The sequence below is a fragment of the Centruroides vittatus genome, unplaced genomic scaffold (genome assembly GCF_030686945.1).
Source record: "Centruroides vittatus isolate TY-2023 unplaced genomic scaffold, ASM3068694v2 contig_424, whole genome shotgun sequence".
NCBI lineage: Eukaryota > Metazoa > Arthropoda > Arachnida > Scorpiones > Buthidae > Centruroides > Centruroides vittatus.
Window position 1 is genome coordinate 568,569 of NW_027122230.1, and position 21,667 is coordinate 590,235.

At 32.5% G+C, this 21,667-nt stretch overlaps 1 protein-coding gene across 4 annotated transcripts in view; it reads right to left on the reverse strand.

Annotated features, from left to right (window-relative positions):
- The window catches only part of LOC136976767 (serine/threonine-protein kinase tricornered-like), a 95,715-nt gene that overhangs the window by 24,954 nt on the left and 49,094 nt on the right, over window positions 1-21,667 (reverse strand). For all 4 annotated transcript variants that reach the window (XM_067272132.1, XM_067272130.1, XM_067272128.1 and 1 more), the window contains exons 3-5: window positions 14,161-14,212; window positions 11,810-12,016; window positions 3,575-3,698 (exon numbers count right to left, since the gene is read on the reverse strand). In XM_067272132.1, coding sequence (XP_067128233.1) covers window positions 3,575-3,698; window positions 11,810-12,016; window positions 14,161-14,212 — 383 coding nt within the window. The remainder of the gene's footprint in view (window positions 1-3,574; window positions 3,699-11,809; window positions 12,017-14,160; window positions 14,213-21,667) is intronic.

Genomic DNA, 21,667 nt, shown 5'->3' on the forward strand with positions numbered 1-21,667 from the left:
TTTGCCTCTCACTGCTAGGCCTCTAAGATCATGCCTTGGCTTCAGTCATTTATGGAGTTTTCAAATTCATATCTAGGTTCTAGAGGTGTCAGAATATCATGAGCCTTGGGTATATATACGAGGCTTTAATGAAGTTTATTGTCCAAGTGTCATGTCCCTATCCACACTTCCATCAGGATTTTGAGCATCTCTCCAATCTGGAACCTTTCCCTGTTTGGACAGATGACAATCAAAACTGCAGTTTGGAATAGTGAATGCAGACTCACATTAAAACAGAGGGAAGACTGGTTTGGTCAAAGCACAGTGGTCATTTTCGATGTTGCTGTTGTGAAGGGGGCCTGTAATGGGTTTCCGAAATATTCACAGGCAAGGGAGTGGTTTCTGTAACTGCAACAAACAGGATTCCCAGGGACGTCTTATGGGATAAGTTGACTATAGTTGTTTGGGCTAGTCTGATGCAAGTTGATAGCCCTGCTGATAAGGAGTGAAAGCACCAGCAGGTGCTTTTGTGAGGCATCACTTGATAAGAGTTCCATTGAGATATGGTAAGTTTCCCTTTTGTTCTGTGGGCTGTCCTTGATTGAGCAACACTCTCGTTGGCAGCAATATGAACTCCCCCACTTGCTGTGCTGGTGGGTAAAGTTCCCATAGTGCCCTTTGTAGCCTGGGAATGCTGGAACCCTGAATCTCCTGAATTCAAACATCATGTCAGTATGAGAACTGGCAGCCATGGTTGGGAACAACCTTGCCCCATGGAACTCAAGACACACACTCAAAAATTCTCCCATTCTTCTCAGTGGCACGAGGTCAATGGTTGAATGCATTATGGGAGGACGAATGCATTTGATCTTGCCCAGAGCCTGTGAATCCGCATAAAGATCCTTCTACATGGTAAAGGAGAAGCAGTTTTCTAAGAGGAAAACCACCCTTACTGAGAGAAAGGTGCTGGTCTAGGGACTGCAGCCTGCATACCAAAGCCAGTGGGGCAAGGAGTCATACTCCTATTGCCAAAACCTTGCTGGTGGCCAGGGGGATAGTGCCTATAATGGCTTGCAGGAACAACCTTACCCTGCGTGTTATCTACCATAACATGTGGTTGGAGAGCTTCTCTATGGCACAGGGCCAACTTCTTTATGTCTTGGGAGGAGGGACTTAAAAGTCCATTATGGACTGTAACTGCCCTGGAAAACCAGAAACAACAAGAAAGTATCCTAGCAGGGACAAAGGGATGGCCATAGCCAAGCAATCAGTTGAATTTAGGTGACCTTGGACAGGCAGCAATTTAAAAAGTTAGCTGTCCTGGCAGTGGGCCAAACCAGATGTGGAAAAGCTCTTAAATGCATACTCCAACTCTCAAAAGGATGTGGGGCACCCTTGGAAATTTGGGAATGGCCTTGACCCCTCTTTCTTTATTTTTATTTATCATGGCTGATCAAAGAGAGTTTATGCATGCGACTCTAAACTCTCAGGAGTGCAAAGTAAAGAATCCTGAGCAGGTGGGAAATGTCAAAAAGCCATCCAGTGTAAAACAAGAGGGAGAAAGTGGTGTATCTGGCACCACAACTAAAAAGCAGCAGTCTGACAAGAAGTGGAATGCTAGCAGTAAGAAAGCTGCATAGGCAGGAATGCAGCCAACCATTCGTCTTGAAAAGGCTGGCTGAGCAGATCATCCATCTAGCCTCCAACTCCAGCCCAGAAGAGGTTGAAAAGTTTGCCCCTAAAACAGAGGTGCAAGTACTGGTTAGCCAAATGGCAGTCACATTTATAGTGAGCAGGCACTGCACAGACAGGTGCGTATGCAAGAGGAAGTGGCACATGCAGATACTGCTTTGAAAAATGTCCAACCACAGCTGGGGATGAGGCTTTCAGGGCAACTAGAAGAGTTGCTCTCCAAACTGGTAAAGTTGATATGTCCTGTACAGACCCAGGATGAATGATTGCCTCAGCTAGTAGAGAGAGGAACCCTTCCTCTGCCAAATAGCAAGAAGGGACTGTAGTACAAATGCTCAGATATGAGCAAGGAGATAGAGGGCATCTTGAAGATGCTGGCAGTTCTACCATCCAGAACCTTTTTCAAAAGATGATCATAGTGTTGATGCAAGGATGCAAACTCAGCACTCAAAGAACAGAAGATGGAACCCTTACTGAAATAAAGGTGGCCCACGTCCTACAAACCAATCATTCAAGACCCAGTCAAGTGGAGTCAAAAAGTCCTGTGATGGGCATACACAAAGATTGTGAGTAAACCCCCACGGCTGAAGCACTCCTGCTTCAGCTGTGGGGGTTTACTCACAATCTTAATAAACACACCCCAGCAGAGGTTATCTCTGCCCAAAATGACTTGGGCCTAAAGGTCGACAATCTGAAGCCCAAGTTTTCCATCAAAAAGGAAAGGCTCATCAATTGAGTCTGTGAAGTCATGGCCCCTATTCAAAAGACTTTCTTAAAGGGGTAAGGTCCATGTTAAATGGACAAAAAACTAGGTTTTGGAACATTAGTCCTAATTGGATGCTACAAGTGCTACAAGTTTGGGCTTATCGTCCACGACTGCAGGTGGCCGCCCAGACTTCTAGCCATTACACAATGGCACACTACCACAAAGAGGGTAAAACGACACTGCTTAAATGCAGCTGTTTCAAAGCAAACAGTAAGGTTGGTTTGCAGCTGGAAACAAACCACTCCATGTCTAAGTGCCAGCTGCCCATCCTACCTGAGGGAACTGGCTGTGGTCAGATCTCGAGCAGACTATGACTGGTATGTGAAGTTGGCCTGAAATGAAGAGGAATTGATGGTATATACATAAGTAGATCTCTGGCCTAATGCTCGGTCAAAACTATCTTATATCCCCTCCAGCTGTTCAAAGTAAAAGTGAGGACATTCAGGATCCCACCATTATTACATGGCCAAAGCAGATAAGGCTATTTTAGGGCTAGGGTTGGGTATCTACCTACCCTGGCCCAAAACAGAAGCATAATGCTTATGAAACTAAAAGAAATTGATGGAACAATGTAATGAGGTCTATTGACCAATAGCTCAGCAATATGCTGGGAGATCCCCCTTAGTAAGAAAAGGAGAATCCCACAGCCCAAGAAGTTAAACACCACTCCATTTTTGATTGAGTGTATGTAAAACAGCTTTCATCTGTGTAAAACTATATGCCTATATTAGACAGTTAGACTTGAAAGCAAGGAAGGTAAGAACGGCTTGTCCTCATTTGGGCTGTACTGCCAGAGCCCAAGCATTTTTCTCGATCCAACTTTAATGTTTAGACATCTCAGTGGCTACTGGATGCCCAACTACTTATGATTAAGATACAGTCTCTTTGCACTGTGTAGTGCTATTAAGCAAGGCAAGGTCAATTACTTAGAGTTGTGATATGAGTAGTGGTCTATAACAGGAAGATGATGGTACCTCCTCACCATGGCAAAGATTTATGTTGTTGATTCGAATGCCCTATAGTCGAAGTCCCCAAACTTTTTGATCATACCTTGTGTACATTATACTAAAATATTAATAATCTATGAAGTAAATTTAAACTATCAGTTCAAATAAAAAAATATATTTAAATACATACCACCAGGAAGAAATTCCATAATAAGATATAGATTAATGGCATCTTGAAAGCTATAATACATTTTAACAACCCACTGATGATCTGCTTCAACCAACACATCACGCTCAGCTCGAACATGCGCAATCTGAAAAATTTTAATACAAATAATATAAAATCAAAACTTCTTATTTGAGGCAATAGCTAGTTGTTTAACAAAATAGATGTAATTTGATAGTTTAAGAAAAAAATAAATTTATAAACTATACTGAATCAAATAAAAAAGTGTAGTTGATAAATAATTATTTTTAAACTGTAAAATAACTGCTTTAATACTTTAATTCTCCAGTATAAAACAAAACTGATTAATGTTTTTGATCTAACACTAATATCTTTATCAAGTCAGTTAAAGTTCCAATATTCAGAATGCAAACTGAACAATGACATTACAAAACTAAGTAGAAAAATATTTAAAAATAAATAATTACTGTAAAATTTCACATCTGCAATATATAGTAAATGTATAAGTAAAAGAATTTTACTTATACATTTTGAGACTATGAAGGAAGCAGACCAACACTCAAAATTCTATTGAGTGTGCTGTTTTGAGTCTTTGGTCTGCTTCCTTCATAACTTTCTAATCACTTCTGTTATGGTTCTAGTTTTGTATCCTAGGGTTTTGGCAATTTCTTTACTTCTATTAAGTTTTTTCAGTCTCTCATGTGCACTACTGCAATACAGATATTCTCTTTTAACAAGTGCCAGAATGATGACAGTTTGTATCAATAAGGGTCATTCGAATTAGATGGGACATAGTGGGGACTACGTGTTGGTTTAACATATACACTGGTGACTAAATTTCCTCTCTTAAATTTGATATTTATGTCCAAAAAATGTATCTTTAATAAACTCTTTTGTTCCATCTTCAGTTTCAGTCCATCAGTTATTAGTATAAAAGTTATTAGTATTAACTTTATCCAGAAATTCATTAATTATTTTATTATTCTTCCAAATGATGCAAACATTTTTGTCCATTATCTTTTAAAATATACTGTATCTGCCATAAAATTGTTAAGAATATTTTTGTAATACCAGTTCACATAACAATCCTAATATTGGACTCTCCACAAGGACCCCTTTCTTTTGTCTGTAAAATTGGTTGTTAAAACTAAAGAACAATTCATAACTTACTAAGTTAGTTAACTCTATCATTTCCTTGGAAAATTAATTAATTCTAGGATCTGGAGGAGCATAAATTCCATTAGTGCTTGAAAACACGATTCTATTCTTATATACGGATATAAGCTCTCGAAATCAATTTCGAGAGCTGGTACCAATTTCTTAATCCATTAACAGTAGGTCTTGTAACTCCCTAACCACTTTTCCTGGGTCTTGTGCAACCAAAATACTATTCTCTAGTCTGTTGAATATATGTTGGGTCCTCTGCATTTTTCTACTAATGGTTAACGTCATAAACTATAAATATATGTTTATTTTCTGCATTTTGTCTTCTTTCTAACAATGTAAAATACTCATGGAATGCCAAAAGTGTTTCTTTTTTTTTTTTTGCTTATTTTATTGTAATTACATCCAAAAATGCAAAAATAAACATATCAAATTTCAGAAACTAGATGTAAATTATCTGAACTTACACAAATTAACATCTGCTTTGTGTGAAATTTGAAAGGAAGGAGTTATCTTTCAAGTTCATAGTACACTGTTCAGTGCAGCCCACATGACTAACTACTACTACTAATGTCAATAAGCCACTAATTGTTTTATTGCACCATAAATGAAAACACTTCCTGACTGTAAGTTAGTCAAATTACAATGTTATTATTTTATTGTAATTAGAATAATGTTTTCTTTAAAATTTATTTAACTGCTAATTTTGTTAGATGTGACTGGTTATATTTTTAGTCGCAGTTTAACTGGCATGCTGCTCTTCCCTGGTTATATGCAGCATGTCAGACAATATGTGAAAATATGGCAAAATTATCATGAGATGATGGCTTAACCATCTACTCTAAGACCAGTGTTCTGCAACCTTTTTCTACTTGCGGCACACCTATGACTCGACATGATTCAATATGACACACCAAAATGTTATTCCCCTCAAAAACGTATATGATATGATACTATTGATAGAATTTCATAATACCAAAACCTATTATTATTATTATGTTGGGTTTTGTGAATTATACTCAGGTGACACTGATGGCTGTGTACTATGCCGGACCAGAGTCAAGGCATAGTAATTTCAAAACAAGACAAAAATTAAATAAGCGTGTCAGTGTGTGTCTGTATTCAGAAATTTCCTAACAATATGACATGTATTCAATATAATGGCCTTCTGTAGTGTGATGTATGCATTTCTCTTCAATTGTAATGTGCCCAGGCTTTTGTGTAGTGTGTGTGGTATGACACCTGTAGAGGAGAGAATGACAAGTACAATAAGCACCCTATCCATCCTTCACAAATGCCTTATTTCCTGGGCAAGTTCTGTGTACTTGCTAATTTTTTCAGTGCAGTATTTTGTATATTATGAGTGTTTAGAATGGATATGTCTATAATGTATGTGATTTTATTGTGTTTGCCAATGAGTGTGATGTCTGGTATGTTGTGGTAAATTGTTTTATCTGTGATTATGGCTCTGTCGTAGTACATTTTGTGCGTGTTGTTTTTCAATACTGTCTGTGGAATGTATTTGTATTATGGTTCGTGGATGTCTAATAATTCTGTGTTTCTTTACAAGCACTTGATGCATTTGCTACTTGATTATGCCTGTAAATAATCTGTCTGTGCAAAGAGCTTGCAACCAGAAGTGATGTGTGTATGGTTTCTGGCATGATGTAACATTTTCTACATGTACCATTTGTGATTGTTGTATCTTTGAGTATGTGTTTTCTGTAGTTTTTAGTATTTATGACCTGATCCTGTATGACAATCAAGAATCCGTCCATCTCCCCAGAGAGGCAACCAGCTGTTTGACACAGTTTTATCAACAAAATCCTGGTCATAGGGAAAAATTAGGTCATAGGGATGTCTGCCATGGCGTGCCTTTCACACCCATGATTGCGTAATGGTGTCTACGCTATTTATATGTTGTGTCATGTCGTGTCCATATGTTGTGAATGTAAATTTAATGTAAGTATTATTTGAGTTACTGCTTTATGTAACTGTGATGTTTCTTGTTTTTTGTAGAAAAACTCTTGTAGTGTCTGTATTTGTTCGTAGTGAAGGTTTATTATGTCAATCAGGCCACATCTGCCATCTTTACATGGAAGGGTTAATCTTTCTGTGGCAGATTTAAAATGATGTTGTTTATGTTTAGTAAGTGTTGTTCTTGTTTTCCTTTGGAGTTGCTCCAGATCTGTGTGAGTTCAACATATGACTCCAAAAGAATAAGTGAGTACTGGGCGACATGTGTTTTAACATCATCTTATTTCATCAGTGCTGTGGCAGAGAATGAAATACAAGCATAAGAAACACAGCAACTGTGATAAAAATATATAAATAAAACTTGAAATTAATAAAATATGTAAAAGTTCACATCACACCAGTTGCAGAACACTGCTCTAGACAAATTACTTTGTATGTAATTATTAACTTAGTCTTATTATAGTCTGATAATTTCACATATCATTTTGCTCTAATCACAAATTGGGTTGTTAAGTTATGTATATTTTAAAGATGTTTGGAAGTAGAAAGATAATTAGTAGATGCATTCACTGATCATGAGAGAATTTCTATCGAAAACATTTTGATAAAAAGAAAGACTGACTTCTTGAGAGGGATTTGTAGCTTTTCTGTATGTTTTAATAAAAATGTTTTTATATTTGAATGTATGGTAATCAACTATGTAAGGAACTGAGTCCAAGCGTTATTTTTATTTTATTATTATTTTTCGTTTTATTATATTTTGTTTGTGGCTTATGTTTATTTAGGACGAAGGTTCCCCACCACTCCCTTATTAGTAATGAAAAAAGAAGATAAAACGACTCACGAAAAAAAAAATAAGCGCCGTAGGAAAAATCTCGCACACTTGCACTGCCCAGCAGAAGTAAACGGTCCGCAGAAAAAAAAATGGAGAAGGGAGTCCCCACACTCACTAGTAAAGAAATACTTGATAAACCGTCTTAATATCCCAGAAAATTATGATAAATACTTTGTAAACGGTTTATAAGCTTTTGTCCGAAAATTAAAGCTGCCAGAAAAAAAACTTAATATTAGAAACTAAGTATGTAAATAAGGGGAGTAACCCAGCTGAAGTGGGACGTCACCTCACAGTATAAAACCCGTATGTTAACCGAAGAAGGAGGAGGTGAATTCCAGAGGGAAGTGATTTCTAAATCGAGGTGATATCCAGAGTGAGGTGAATTCGACAGCGAAGTGTTTTCTGATAGAAGTCCAGATTGATAATTGGACGATCCAAGGTGTTAAAGAGGAGTTTGATTTGACGATATCAAAAGGATTGAGGAAATAGGTTCTTCGTATAGTGAGGTGACGGATAGACGTTTAATTAGTAAGAGATTTTGTTCATAGTTGCTAAGTATTTGATTTGTCAAATTTTCAAAAGGGGAATTAATATTAAGTTAATCCAAGTAGCTGAGTTTATTGTAAAGTTGACTTGTTGAATTTCGTTAATAAATTTTGTTTGGATTATAGACATTTGTACGTAGTAAATTCTAGTTACTAATTAAATATATTTGAACTTTTTGCTTTGACTTGATATTTATCGTTATTCGTACTAATTTTTCGGTGCACGATTAAAAGCCCAGGCCTGGCAAACTAACCTCAAATCCGTGTAAAGTACCCGTTAGGTTAATGGAAGTTTTACCGACCACAGTTAGTGTTGGTTTCCTAAGATACTAAAAATAGTACTTTACAACTAGTAATGATCATAATTAAAACAAATTTATTTCTATACAAAATATGAATATATTGTATACAGACTGGTACATTTTAATTAATTTACTGAAATAATTCAAAGAATACGCATCCTGAAAACATCATTGACCAGTGGCCCACTAGTCAATAAGCACTCCCACCCTACTTATTTTTTGGAGAAGACACTTGTGAAGAATATTACATTGTTAATATCTACCTCTAATTTTGTAACTAGGTCTGCATTTGATGCTAAGTCAGCCATTGCTAACAAGCTTGCTTCCACTCCCACAAGCATATCTTGATTTCACAAAATTGATGCAATTTCTTTGCATCCATTGGTACCAAACTTTGCAGTCAATGCTCGCAAATGCTTTATTCCTTAGGGCTGGATACTCTGTCTCACAGGTCTTAAACTGGAGGGATATGCTTTTTCTTATTACGAACAATTGATTCCAGTTTAATATTATTATTTACAAGCAAAAACATGGAGTATCAATGGGCTCTACCCTCTGCCGCTCTTGCAGAACTCATCAAGAAAAATGCTAGTTTATAGTTTTTAGTTCTACTCACACTTATTAAACCTATTTCAAACTGTTTAATTCTTTAAACTTTTAAAATTAAAAAAAAAAATTTTAATTTTGATCTTATTAAAGGGCATAAATGTGGTTTAAAGTAATATCTGCCATGTGTTTCTCATCCTTAAAATTAATGCTTCTCCCTTGTTTTTTGGCTTATATATTTCCAGCAATTGCAAGGCTCTAATGTTTTCTGATCATTAATAGCTCTTGTAATGATAGTGGTGTTCTGTAGATTGGCCTGGATGTTGCTGTCTGAGGCATGAATAGCAAAGTCGGTGGTGAGCTTGTGGCTGATATCATAACTATGTGCAGTCAATCGCTTTTGCAGATAGCATATTGTGGAGCCTATGTACTCCAATTCCTGTTGGTCTCTATGGTTCATCACTGGAATACAATATATTCCCAGTAAGCAGAGTTGATTGGGAGCATCTTTGCCATTGCATAATAAATTGTATATAGTAGGGTTGCATACTTATGTTATTTTGGTATTCTTATACTCTGCTATCTCTTTATATATGTTCTTCATAACATGACTATACTCCACTACTACATGGCAAGTATTGATATCATGTCCACTATTTCCATTATCCCTTTCCTTATCTTTCACAGTATTCTTTCCATTGTTTCATGCAAATTTTTTCTGTATGTATGGATGTGTGTGTGATGGGAGGCATGATTTCATTCACCCTCTTTGAAGCTTAACTCCTGTACTTTTTGTCAAAAATTTCTAAAATTTTGCAGGGAGGTTTGTTTATTAGGGAAATCGATGCTATTAAATTTTGGTGATTAAAAGTCAAGGAGGTGAGATAATGGGGGTCATGTGTATCTCCAGTAGGGTTGGACTTAATGACAATTGTACTCATTATTAGCATTTACAATTTGTATAAAATCATCCCTACCCTCAAAATTAAGCCTTTTGCCATTTGATGATAATTAAAAATATAAAAAATTTTTAAATAAGATATCATAACAGATGGCATCACCAAATATTGCTAGAAAAGTTTAGCAACTTGTTGCTGGATTTTTTAAAGTGAATCAGTCTAGGCATTTGTTTGATTCTCCTTTTCCTCGAAAAAAGTTTGCACAATTGTACATTTAGAAAGACCTGATTTGGATGAAAGAATGTGATGATGGTATTTGTTTGGCTCATTGCATCATTTTCCGAACCTCATTTAGTGTTAAATATCATAAAATAATGCATTTCCGAGGCATACTGACTGTGAGAAATATTAAAAAAGAAGTGCATCTTCTCATTTACCTTCCCCCTCTCCCCCAGTCATGGCATTGGCCAACAAAGCAGTTTATAAAGATGGCAACACAAGATGACATGATGGGATTCTTTGAGTAAAAAGGAATTAACTATAATTTCTTTGAGGGTAGTGTTGCAACATTAACTTTATCTGAAATAAGATTACAAAGTTATTTTGTAGAACATAATAAAGGCATGCATATCCACATATAAATGGAGAATTTTTGGGTTTCTTTCAAAAGATGATTCCAAATTTTCCAATCATTTTCCTTTGTTAAGCTAGATGTTTATTAATGGACCTTTCTCATAATGTAAATCTAATTTTTCTAAACTAAAATAAACTTTAGAAAATAATCAAAGGAATCAAAATCGGAAGAAATTTTGGTATTGTCTCATCACTAGTTATCATTAACTTGGACAAAATAGATGATGATGTACTGTTAAAGGGAGCTTAACAACTTGATGGGAATGAAATAGAAAATAGGAATGATGAAATGAAAGTTCTGACAGAATTAAAATTGATATAATATTGTTTCAATGAGTTTCCAAATTTCTTTAATGTAAATTGCTAATTTTCTGTATTCAAATAAAATTGATAATAAAAGATCATCTTATATTTGAGTGCTAATTCTCTCAAAAATTAAGGACTCCAAAACTGAAAGTTGACTTATATTTAGACCAATCTATATATATAATCGAGATGAGTTGATAATAATAATCAGCGCAGAGCCCAAACGGTAAGGGGTTGAAAGTTCAAATTTGGTACACAGTCAGGGTACGTCATGAGAACGCACGCTAAAGGGGATTTTTCGAAATTCCTCCCCACGGGGGAGAGGGACAGGATTAAGTCTTAACACTTCCATCATTGATGGAAGTGTTACGTAACAATGGAAATGTTAAGAGAAAGTGAAGTGCAAGACACAGATGCAGTTTTTCGAAATCAAACATATTTTTAGACCTATCTAAAAATTCTGTAATTAGTCTGGAAACAGAGAGGACCAAATTCTTGCATTCTGTGAAAACAGATAAAGTTGACTATAATGTAATAATCCTAATTTTCACTAAAACGATTAGGAGTTGAAAGTTGAAATTTGGTGCACACTTAGAGTACCAGATATAAGTTCCAAAGTGTTAAGTAACAATGGAGAACAAGAGAAAGTGATGTGCAAGATTTACAGGCGCTGGAAAAAAAAAAAAAAAGAAAAAAGAAAAAGAGTAATATGTTGGAACATATTCAATTTTCAAATTTAAACAGATTAGTTCGGTTTTTCTCGACCTTTCTTCTTTAGAACATTCGATGAAAATCAAACGATATAATCAGAACACGTTGTGAAAATCGAACAATATCAGAACATTCGATTTTCAAATTCGACCTTTCTTTAGAAAAACTTAGTTCATTGATGAAATTACTCTTTTTTTTTTTTTTGTGACTATAATGTAATAATCTTAATTTTCGCTATCGTTACTTTTGTCCGAGCAATGCCGGGCCTACTTGCTAGTACAGTATATAATTTAAAACTAAATTATGAAATTATTGCATACTTGTTCTTTTTCTAACATATCTGCCTTCCTTAAAATCTTCATCGCATAAACATGTCCTGTATCTTTTTTCTGAACGAGTCTTACTTCACCAAAAGCACCTCTTCCAATAACTTTAAGTGGTTCAAAATCTTCAACCCCTAATCTAGATCGTTTTAACCTCAAAAATTCAGTTTCCTTCATAGCATGCTGCATTCTCTTTTCTTGTTTCTACAAATGAAAATTAAATATATAAACAATTTTCACTGTTAGCAGATAATCTTTAATTTATTAATTAACTATATGTACTTTTGATATAATTAATAAAAACAGATAAGTAAGAAATACAACAAATAAAACAACCATAAATATTTTCCATTGTGGTTAATAGATACATGTTTGAATGTTTTATTTTTTTTTTTGAGGTACTGCCAAATGGAAATGTTTATATATTTTGACATAGAATTTAGGGAAGTGACTTTTCAATTACATGTACTGTACATTTGTGATCTAGAAAAATTTTATTTTGATTTTTGTTTTACCCTTCTGGATGAATAAAATACTAAATTATAGCTATCATTTTTGGCTGTGAGATCTTTAATACATCTAAAATGTATTATTCACTGACAGCTTTATCACAAACTACTTAAAGCTTCAGAAGCAAACACTTATAAAGTAACTCAGCACAATGGGGAAAGCCAAACTTACGAAACCCCTCAAAGTTTTGGGAATAAGTGGTATTCCTCTATCTGTTTTTGATTAGACAAAATGTGGAATGTACTAATTTCTCCTGCACTACAATTTTCACTTTCATCTTTTGTAAACCAAATCAGAATAATATACATATCAATTATATATATATATATATATATAGCAATTATTATTTTGATATGGTTTATTATAACTACAGTACATAGCCAAATGATTATCTTAAATACTCGGGCTATAAATCTATTTTGAATATGAATATTTAATACTAAGTAATCTGCTACTACATGTAGACGTTAGGTGCCATCTCTTATCTAAATTATCATCATCAATTTAAATAAGATATGGCACCTAATATCTACCTCTAGTAGCAAATTACTAAGTATTAATTATTAAAAATAGCAGATTTATACCCCAAATATTTAAGGTGATTGTTTAGCTATGTATCTATATATTATCAGGCTGACTTGTTTAATATACTTATGTTTATTATAACTAAAGATATTTACTACGAATGAAACTATTACTAAGTTTTATCCTCATGCCACTCTTCTTCACTATTATCATGAGTATCAAATACTCCAAACTACACCTTAACCTGATAAATAAAAAATTTAGTTTATTATATATTTGTCAACATGGACATTAATCATTAACAGGACAATTATACTGGTGTTAAGCATTTACACAAGAATGAGGAAATGTTTTCAGAAAAAACAGACTTTCTTTATTAAGCTACCTGTACAGTAAGGCAATAATAATTAAAAAATTTAGTTATTTATTAATTTATTGGGCAGTATCAACAAACAGAATGCGAAACACTCTAGTGTGCATACTGCATACAAGAGAAGCCAAACAAAGCCTACTAAGGAACGTAAGGATCTTACAGACAAAAAAAACTCTTCCTGACATCTACTCAATTCCATTCGAGACCACAGAGTTGATCATTACTACAAGCATATTGGTGCCACATGTAGATCACTACTTACGAGGATCAAATGAAAACTACGAATCAATCACAAAAATGCTGAATAATACACCATTAACTACCTTTATGTCAGACCGAGTCTTCTCCACCAAATCATAGTTCCTTCTTGGCTAAAATATTTGAAGGTATTGGAAATATACAGATGTATACTTAAAGGCATTACAATCAAATACATAGACATGGTACCTTTGTCATATGCTTGGAGAACTTTGCTTGAAGTCAGCAGATGATAAACATTGTCTGATCTATTTTTCTCTACATATAAATTGGTTACTGTATACAAATTGATTTAATTTTTATATATATTTTTCTTATTATTCTTGTTTTTTACTATTACTTCTTTCATTGGTACTTATTTAATTTTGTATTATTATTGTTTATGTTTTGGTTGCTTATTTAATTCACATATTTTGTATCTATTTTTCTTTTATCAAACTCAAAACATATTTAATAATTTATTTATTTATTTTTAATGCTTACACATGTAACAAGTCACAACATATATTAATTTTGTTTTCTATTCAAATTTATACTGGTGAACAAAAAACGGAAACATTTATAAAAAATGTAAAAATGTTAAAAGAGCTTAGATTTAAATTCTGACCATGAATATTTTACATCCCTTGAAAATTTCATGTGAAAATTTTAAGAAAAGAGATCCAAATTTTAAATGTCATACCTGTTCTTCTGATAATCCCTCTTCTTTCATTGATTCTTCAAGCTTTTCATGTCTAAAAAAAATTTAAAACATAGGTTTGAATATTTATTTATAACAATGATAATTCTGATATAAACAAAATGTTTTTTTTTTACTGAAGGAGTCAAGTTTTAATAAAAATTTAAATAAAAATATGTTTTAAGATTTTCAAATTTCTCAACATTGGTATCCCACTTGATATCTTGTAAAATAAAAGTTCTAACCAGCATTCTGTAAGCATTATTTCCAAATCCTGTTGTTAAGAAGATTGAAACAACTATTCTAAAGAAATTCAGATTCAATTCTACTACTTTTAAATTCTTTTTAAAAGCTGTCATGAACATAAACAGCTCTCAAACTATATAAGCTCAAAATACAATTGATAAAAAATCTGAGGACTATTTGGTCATTTCCCTGTTCAAATCCTTATGTCTTTTTCCTTGCCAGATAACAGTAGACAAGCCTTAAAAAATTAAAATAGGTGAAAAGAAGTCCATGCATCACAGACCAAAGTTGAAAAGTTTTTCTGGTCTTTTGGGTAGTATATCACTAGAATTTTATCTGTGTTGCACAAGTACACTCAGTGAAACTAACACCTATATGCCATTTTCAGCAAATAATTGAAAAGCTAACAACCAAAAAGTTCTCACATTTTTCTATCATCCATATTTTGATCTTATATAGTTTACCTTATATTCATGTGCACAAAAACTTTTAAAAAAGAGAATTTAAAAATGAAAACTGGTAGAACTGAATCTGAATTCCTTTAGAACAGTTGTTCTAATCTTTTAACGACAGGATTCATAAATAACTAAAACACATTGAGAAAGCTGAAACTGAGATAAACTTACAAATTAAAACCATCCACACTTTTTCAGCATAGAAATTTATTCAGCAAACAAATATTTTTGGTTTATTTTATAAGCCTGCCCCAGGCCTAGTATGAAATACAAATTTCAGATATTCTAAATTGGAATGCTCAACACATTCTATGATGCTAATTCCTGCCATGTGGTTGACAGGGATTCACATGGCAATCGTTTTTTGATAACCCCAAAGAACATGGAATTGATATATACATAGTGAAACTACCTGGGCTAATTCATGAAATGTGTTTATTCTTGTTCAGGCTTTTATTTTATTCATATATATATATATTCAAATATGGTTTTCTGAACTTGATGTTAAATAAGTAAAACAACATGGCCGTATTTAGGACAACACTATGTCTCAGAGACTCACTACTAAGCGGGATCACTTCAATGCTCATGGCAGGTCTCGTTCTCATTCTCCAACCATCTTTGGTATCACTGGTTTTGAGCAAAATCATTCAAACTTCGCTGGCCATAGCCATGATGCATTTTCAGTGAAATTAACCTATCTAATGTTGAAATTTCTGTCTGTTGCATGACACCCCAGGTTAAATTTTTGTCAATGTGAAAATTTCTCGTTTTTGAAAAAATAATGGTGGCTATTGTATCGTTCAAAATTATTTTTTTATTTTCCACAAATGAAATATATATATTAATAAATGTAAAAAGAAAAAAAATTATATTTTGGAAGTTAGTTTTAATATGAAATTATAAAATTATAAAGACACGCCATCTAGTTTCAAAACGTTCCAATGAAAAAACGAGATATCTCCTGTCAATCGATCAAGGTTAGCATGTGGCAACCAGAAATATGTGGGGAATAACACGGGACAGGTAAATGGATTTTTTCAAAGGTTCGTTTGTCAAAATTCGATTTAGCAACATTCGCTTTTCGAACTTTCCAACCAGCAATGCATGCGCAAATCTCGCACTACTGCCTGTTTGTAGAGAATGTCGCCATTTTGTATTTTATTTTGTCTCAGTTCTTGGTTCCCTGACTACCTACAAGTCTGTTTTTTTTTATGTGCGCATGATTTGGGCACTAATATCAGTGCCAAATTTCAACTCTTGACATGTACTCCTTCATACCTCTAAGCTGGTAACACATCAGGCAGTACAATTTTATAAACAAGTCATAGTCTTGTCAAACGTGCACATGAAACTTAATTTTCCATTGATTAAAAAATTTGTAAATAACATCATAGAATGTGTTGTGCATTCCAAGTTAAAATATCAAAAATTTGTATTTTGAAGCTAGACATAAGGCATGCATATAAAATAAACCAAAAGAGTTTGTTTTCTGAACAAATTAATCTGGTTTTTTTCCAATATTTAACTTTTAGTGTAAGTTGCTTTTTTTTATAAATACTTATATCCAGCAGTATTCTTTTTCATTTCTGGTGTTTAAGTGTCTAGTAGATGAGACAACTGACAAACCTTTAGGAATGTTTTAGTAATCTGGCAAATGCATTTTAGGTAATTATCCCTCTTCAGTGCAATACAGTGTTATAAATTACAAATAAAATATAAACCATAAAACAATAAAAAATATATATAACTTAAAAACCAAAGTTTATGATTACATAATCCTTGGGATCCTTCCTGTGCACAAATTCAGTGCTTTTGGCCCACCAACTGTTACAAGACAAGTAAAATATCTCTGTTGACAATCTCCAATCTATAATTGGTTGCTACAATGTTTGCATCCACTTAAATTCTGGCATAATGACATCATACCAACAGTTATCAATTTGCATACCCACATTACAATTAATATAATTTTCATTTTTTTATTATTTCTACATGTTCTTTAAATTTTCTTTTAAATGCACAAAAATATCAACCCAAAGCAATGTGATTAAACAAGTGTGATTTCTAGTTTTGCCCATTCTTTATTAAAAAGTTTATTTCTAAATGAATAATGTCAAGACCTGTTTCCACTTATGCAGAATTGCAGCAGAAAATACACCAATGATGTTGACAGAGTGGTTTTGATCATCCTGCAATGGAAAGAACATAGTGAGATGAGATAGACTCAAAATGAGCACTATGACTATTGAATATATAATGGCACTATGACTAGTGAACTCTTCAAATGTTGCCAGAAATCACCCAAAGTTCACACAAATGCTTATCAAAAGTTGCAAAAATTCATATTGTCACAAAGAACAGCTAAGCCTAAAACTTCAGCTTTTAATTAACAAATATTAGCATTTAATGTCACAAATCCATAGTTATAAGATAAAACATTGTGAATAAATGTTTTTAATAAGCAACAAAAGTTGAAACATTGACAAAATCTGACACAAATTTTCTTTAAAAGTAGCCCAATTGCCAAGAAATTGCAGGATCTAACAACTTGTTCTGCATCTAATCGATACCATCCATAATTGTTGAAAACAGCGATGCTCAACCTCTCCTCACATGGATATTTTTTAAATAGTTTGCCACAATGTGAATGGATGGAATTCTAAATTCAGAGAATTTTACTAGATTTTGAAATTTGTTTGTTATACAGCACAACAAATCCCATACATCTGTATACTGCATATGCTAAGATTTGTCAGTTGTTCTATATAGGGAAAAGGTCATTATAGGAAGAATTTAAAATTAGAGAATTTCCTATATAAATATTTTCTTTTAAGATGATCCTAAAACATTCATAGAACATATTTAAAACACAAAATATAAACATTTTGATGATTAAATATATAAATGCATTTCTAATAATCTTAAGATGGGATTCATTTATTAAACTAAAAAAAATTAAAAATTAATTTTTAATACAAAAACAATTATAAATAAAAATTAATCAAATTACAGTTTATCAAAGGAGGAAAGAATAGTTTTCAAAGAAATAAAAAAATTTTGACATTCAAGATTCTTCAATATAATATGAATGATATTGCAAATCTTCAAACATCATTTTCACCAATAAAAATTATATTATTTTATCTTGTAAAATTATTATCTCAATTATCATACTTACACAATCTAAATATCAATAAGGTAGCACAGTGGTACCTCATACTTTGAACGTTTCAGAGTTTGAATGATGCTTCGAAATTCAAACTGCATGTGCAGTGAAGAAATCCACTCAAAACAAACAAAATCTGTTGGCTGCCCAAGTTATCTATTGCTCTCACATCATGTTTGTATGTTTTCATTTGTTTTTTGCTTTATTTTTAGTGTTTTTATTATATATATATATCTTGTGTATTATTCATTAATCTTCAAGTTCTTCCTGCAATTTTTCTTCATCAACAGCTTTTGGAACCCCCTTATGTTTTGTATTCTTTAGTTCAAAATTTCCAAAACAAAACTTTTTAAACTACATTTGACACATTCAAAGTTTGGGAACATCTTTCCCATATACATTATGAATTTTATTTACTGTTTGTACAGCTTTATATCCTTTCCAAAACTCATATGCTTTTCATCTGAAGACAATTCAACTCAATTTTATACAAACAAAATGTAAAGTAAAAAGTTTAAAATAAGTTTCTAAACAAAGAATACAATCTAACATTAGCAATAATGTGTTAAATTTCACAACTGTTATAATTATATCATGAATCCATGATAAGAAATGACAGCTGTTAAAAAATAAACAAAAATTTTTGGTTCAACCCAACATAACCTTTATTTAATAACCATGGCATCCAAGAATTGTGTGGAAGCAACAAAGCCTAAGAAGAAGGTTGTAATATTGACAATTGAAACGAAAAAACTTATCATGAAGCATGAAAGTGGTACACTTGTGCCAGATCTGACAGCCAAGTTTAAGATGTCAAAGTCAACAGTATACAACCAGTAAATACAATTTCCATTTTATTATACAGTATTTACAGTCGAATAGTGATAAGTCGACACCCGGATAACTCGACACCCTCAGTTAAGTAGTCAGTTTTCTGTGGTCCCGGCCGACTTACATAGGCATTAATGTTAAAAAACTCCGGTTTACGCGACATCGTTTAACTTGACACCACTGGATAAGTTGACATACTTTTGCTGTCCCACACTCCGATAAGTCGACACCCCCTCCTGAAAAAATGAATTCACTCCACACATGTGGTGCAAACTCATTTTTTCAGGAGGGGAGTCGATTTATTTATTAATATATAATTAATATATTTAATAATACATTATTATTATTAATATATATACATATTAATAAAAATGCCTTAACATTTTATGTATTTTTATGTATAAAACAATAACAGATAAACAAAAAGAAAATATACAATCTACATCAATGTCATACCAGAATCCAATTTTGCATTTTCTCATGCCAGAGGCATTAAGAATCCTTAGACGTTACTTGCCAACAATTGACAATTGTGAAGATGATGTTTTAAAGGCGTTCATGATCGTTGAAAAAGAAAGTCGAGACAGCTAAGTGCTCGAAACAAACAACACTAAACGAATTTTTCAGTTTATCATCTACAGAATAATTGTAAACGGAGAACACAATGTTTTGTAAGTCTATGTTACTGTATAAAGCACTACTGTATTTTATTAATTGTAGTTTTGTGGTTTTTTTTCCAATTTCGCTTTAGTTGACAAATCGGATAACTCGACACATTTCCACTTCCCCTTGGGGTGTCGACTTACGCGGAGTCGACTGTATTTATTTTATTTATTGCTTATGTGTTTTAACTTATTATGAAAGAGGGTATTTAATTGTGTTATTTTTACCTTAAATTATGTGTATTTGCTGTTTTAAGTTTATTGAAATGGGTGATGTTTAGAGTTGAGGAATGGATTTATTCACTTTCCATTATTTCTAATGGGAAAAACTGAATTCAAAGTACAAGGCACCACTGTATTTACAAAATATAATGAGTAATATGAAGTTGATTATAAAAATATCTAAAAACAGAGTGTGAGGTATTAAACTCAAATAATATTTTATTTCCCAGGGTCATTATATTTTGTTTCAGTTCTTTTCTGGAGTTTGTTAAATTAGAATCAGAAGTATTAAAAGACTAGAAAAAATAATAAAAAATAATCTTACTATGCAATTCTGCAGACAACTATTAATAGAAGTTCAATTTTCAAACCAACTATGGCTATATACAGGGTGTAACGAAATTCCTTGCCAATATTTTCAGGATAAATTTGGCGGTTAAAAATAAGCTTAAAATCCTCTACATATTTTTCAAATTCTGCTGGCCTGTGGAAAAAAAGTAGGAAGTTTAAACCTGGTTTGCAATACTAATTTTTAGCATACCAGATCTCAAAAACAAAGCTGAATTTGAAAAACATTTATAGACAGTGGCAGGTCAAGCACTTAGAAAAAGGTTGCACTTAGAGCCTCCAAGTACTAAGTAATGCTATCAGATCAATTTATTACTTATTTAAAAAAAGTAATAATAATACTAATCAAGCTATTGTTTCCTTAAAAACAAATCTGTATTTTTAGCCTTTTGCAAACACAGATGTGATCATCATAACTCATTAATGGTTATTGCATTATTTAAAATGAAATGAAAAATATATTATTAATTATTTAATAAAAAATAACAAAAAATTACATAAATTTTCTGCAATAAATAAGATATGTAAGTTAATTCAAATTTATTATAAATCATTAAAAAGTGAAGGAACAAGTACATACATACATACATTAAAATTGTAAAAAAAAAAAAAAAACTAAATTGGAGCTTTTCTTGCTTTATGTTTAGCAAATTTATCGATAATATATTCATAATCTAATAACTGAACTGCACTGTTTTCTATGAACATCATTGAAAAATTAGTTAAATGCATATGTTTAACCAAGTTAACCTAAATATTTTTCCAGCAATGAATAGATGATTTATAAATGTTTTCAACTACGTTCACTAGTTTCTTCAAGTATAACTGGAACTTCTTATTTTTCAAGAAATGGAATGCCTCAATGTTCTAAACTGTATTGGAGCATTTTTAAATTATGTAATTGCCTTATTATGTTCAATGACATGTTCCAAAATTAAAATTAACAATCATTATTGGTTAAATCATTTTTTTAGTAACATTTATAAATTTAAACCAATAAAGATCATTAACTTTAATTTTGAAACATATGTCATCAAACATAATAAGGTAATTACATAATTTTTTAAAAACACTCCACTATGTTTTAAAACATTAAAACGTTCCATTTTTTGAAAAATTAGTAGTACTAGTAGTACTAAGCAGACTAGTGAATATAGTCAAAAATGTTTGTAAATCAACTACAGAAGGTCCTAGACTTTTGAACATTTTACTTTTGCACAATTTGCTATTTTGCACATTTTTAAAAGTTCAACTTCTTAAATATTTTTCTCGATAACGAAAAAATTTGCTTCCATGCAGAATACTCATACACTACGAAGTGCGGTATCTCACTCTACGTTCCTGGACACACATTACTTCTTATAATAGCGAACTTCTTGGAATCCTAATCACTATGACGTTGTTCCGAGCAAGAGGTCAAAACAGTTTCTGTCTTGCATTAGGGTGTGTGTCAACATATTGTGTGTTTTGCCAATTTATTTGATTATGTTTAAATATTTCATCCTTATTAATTGATAAACAAGAGTGAGAAATGGAGAAACTGTAGTGTTGATACGAACAAAAAGAAATTAAGGACT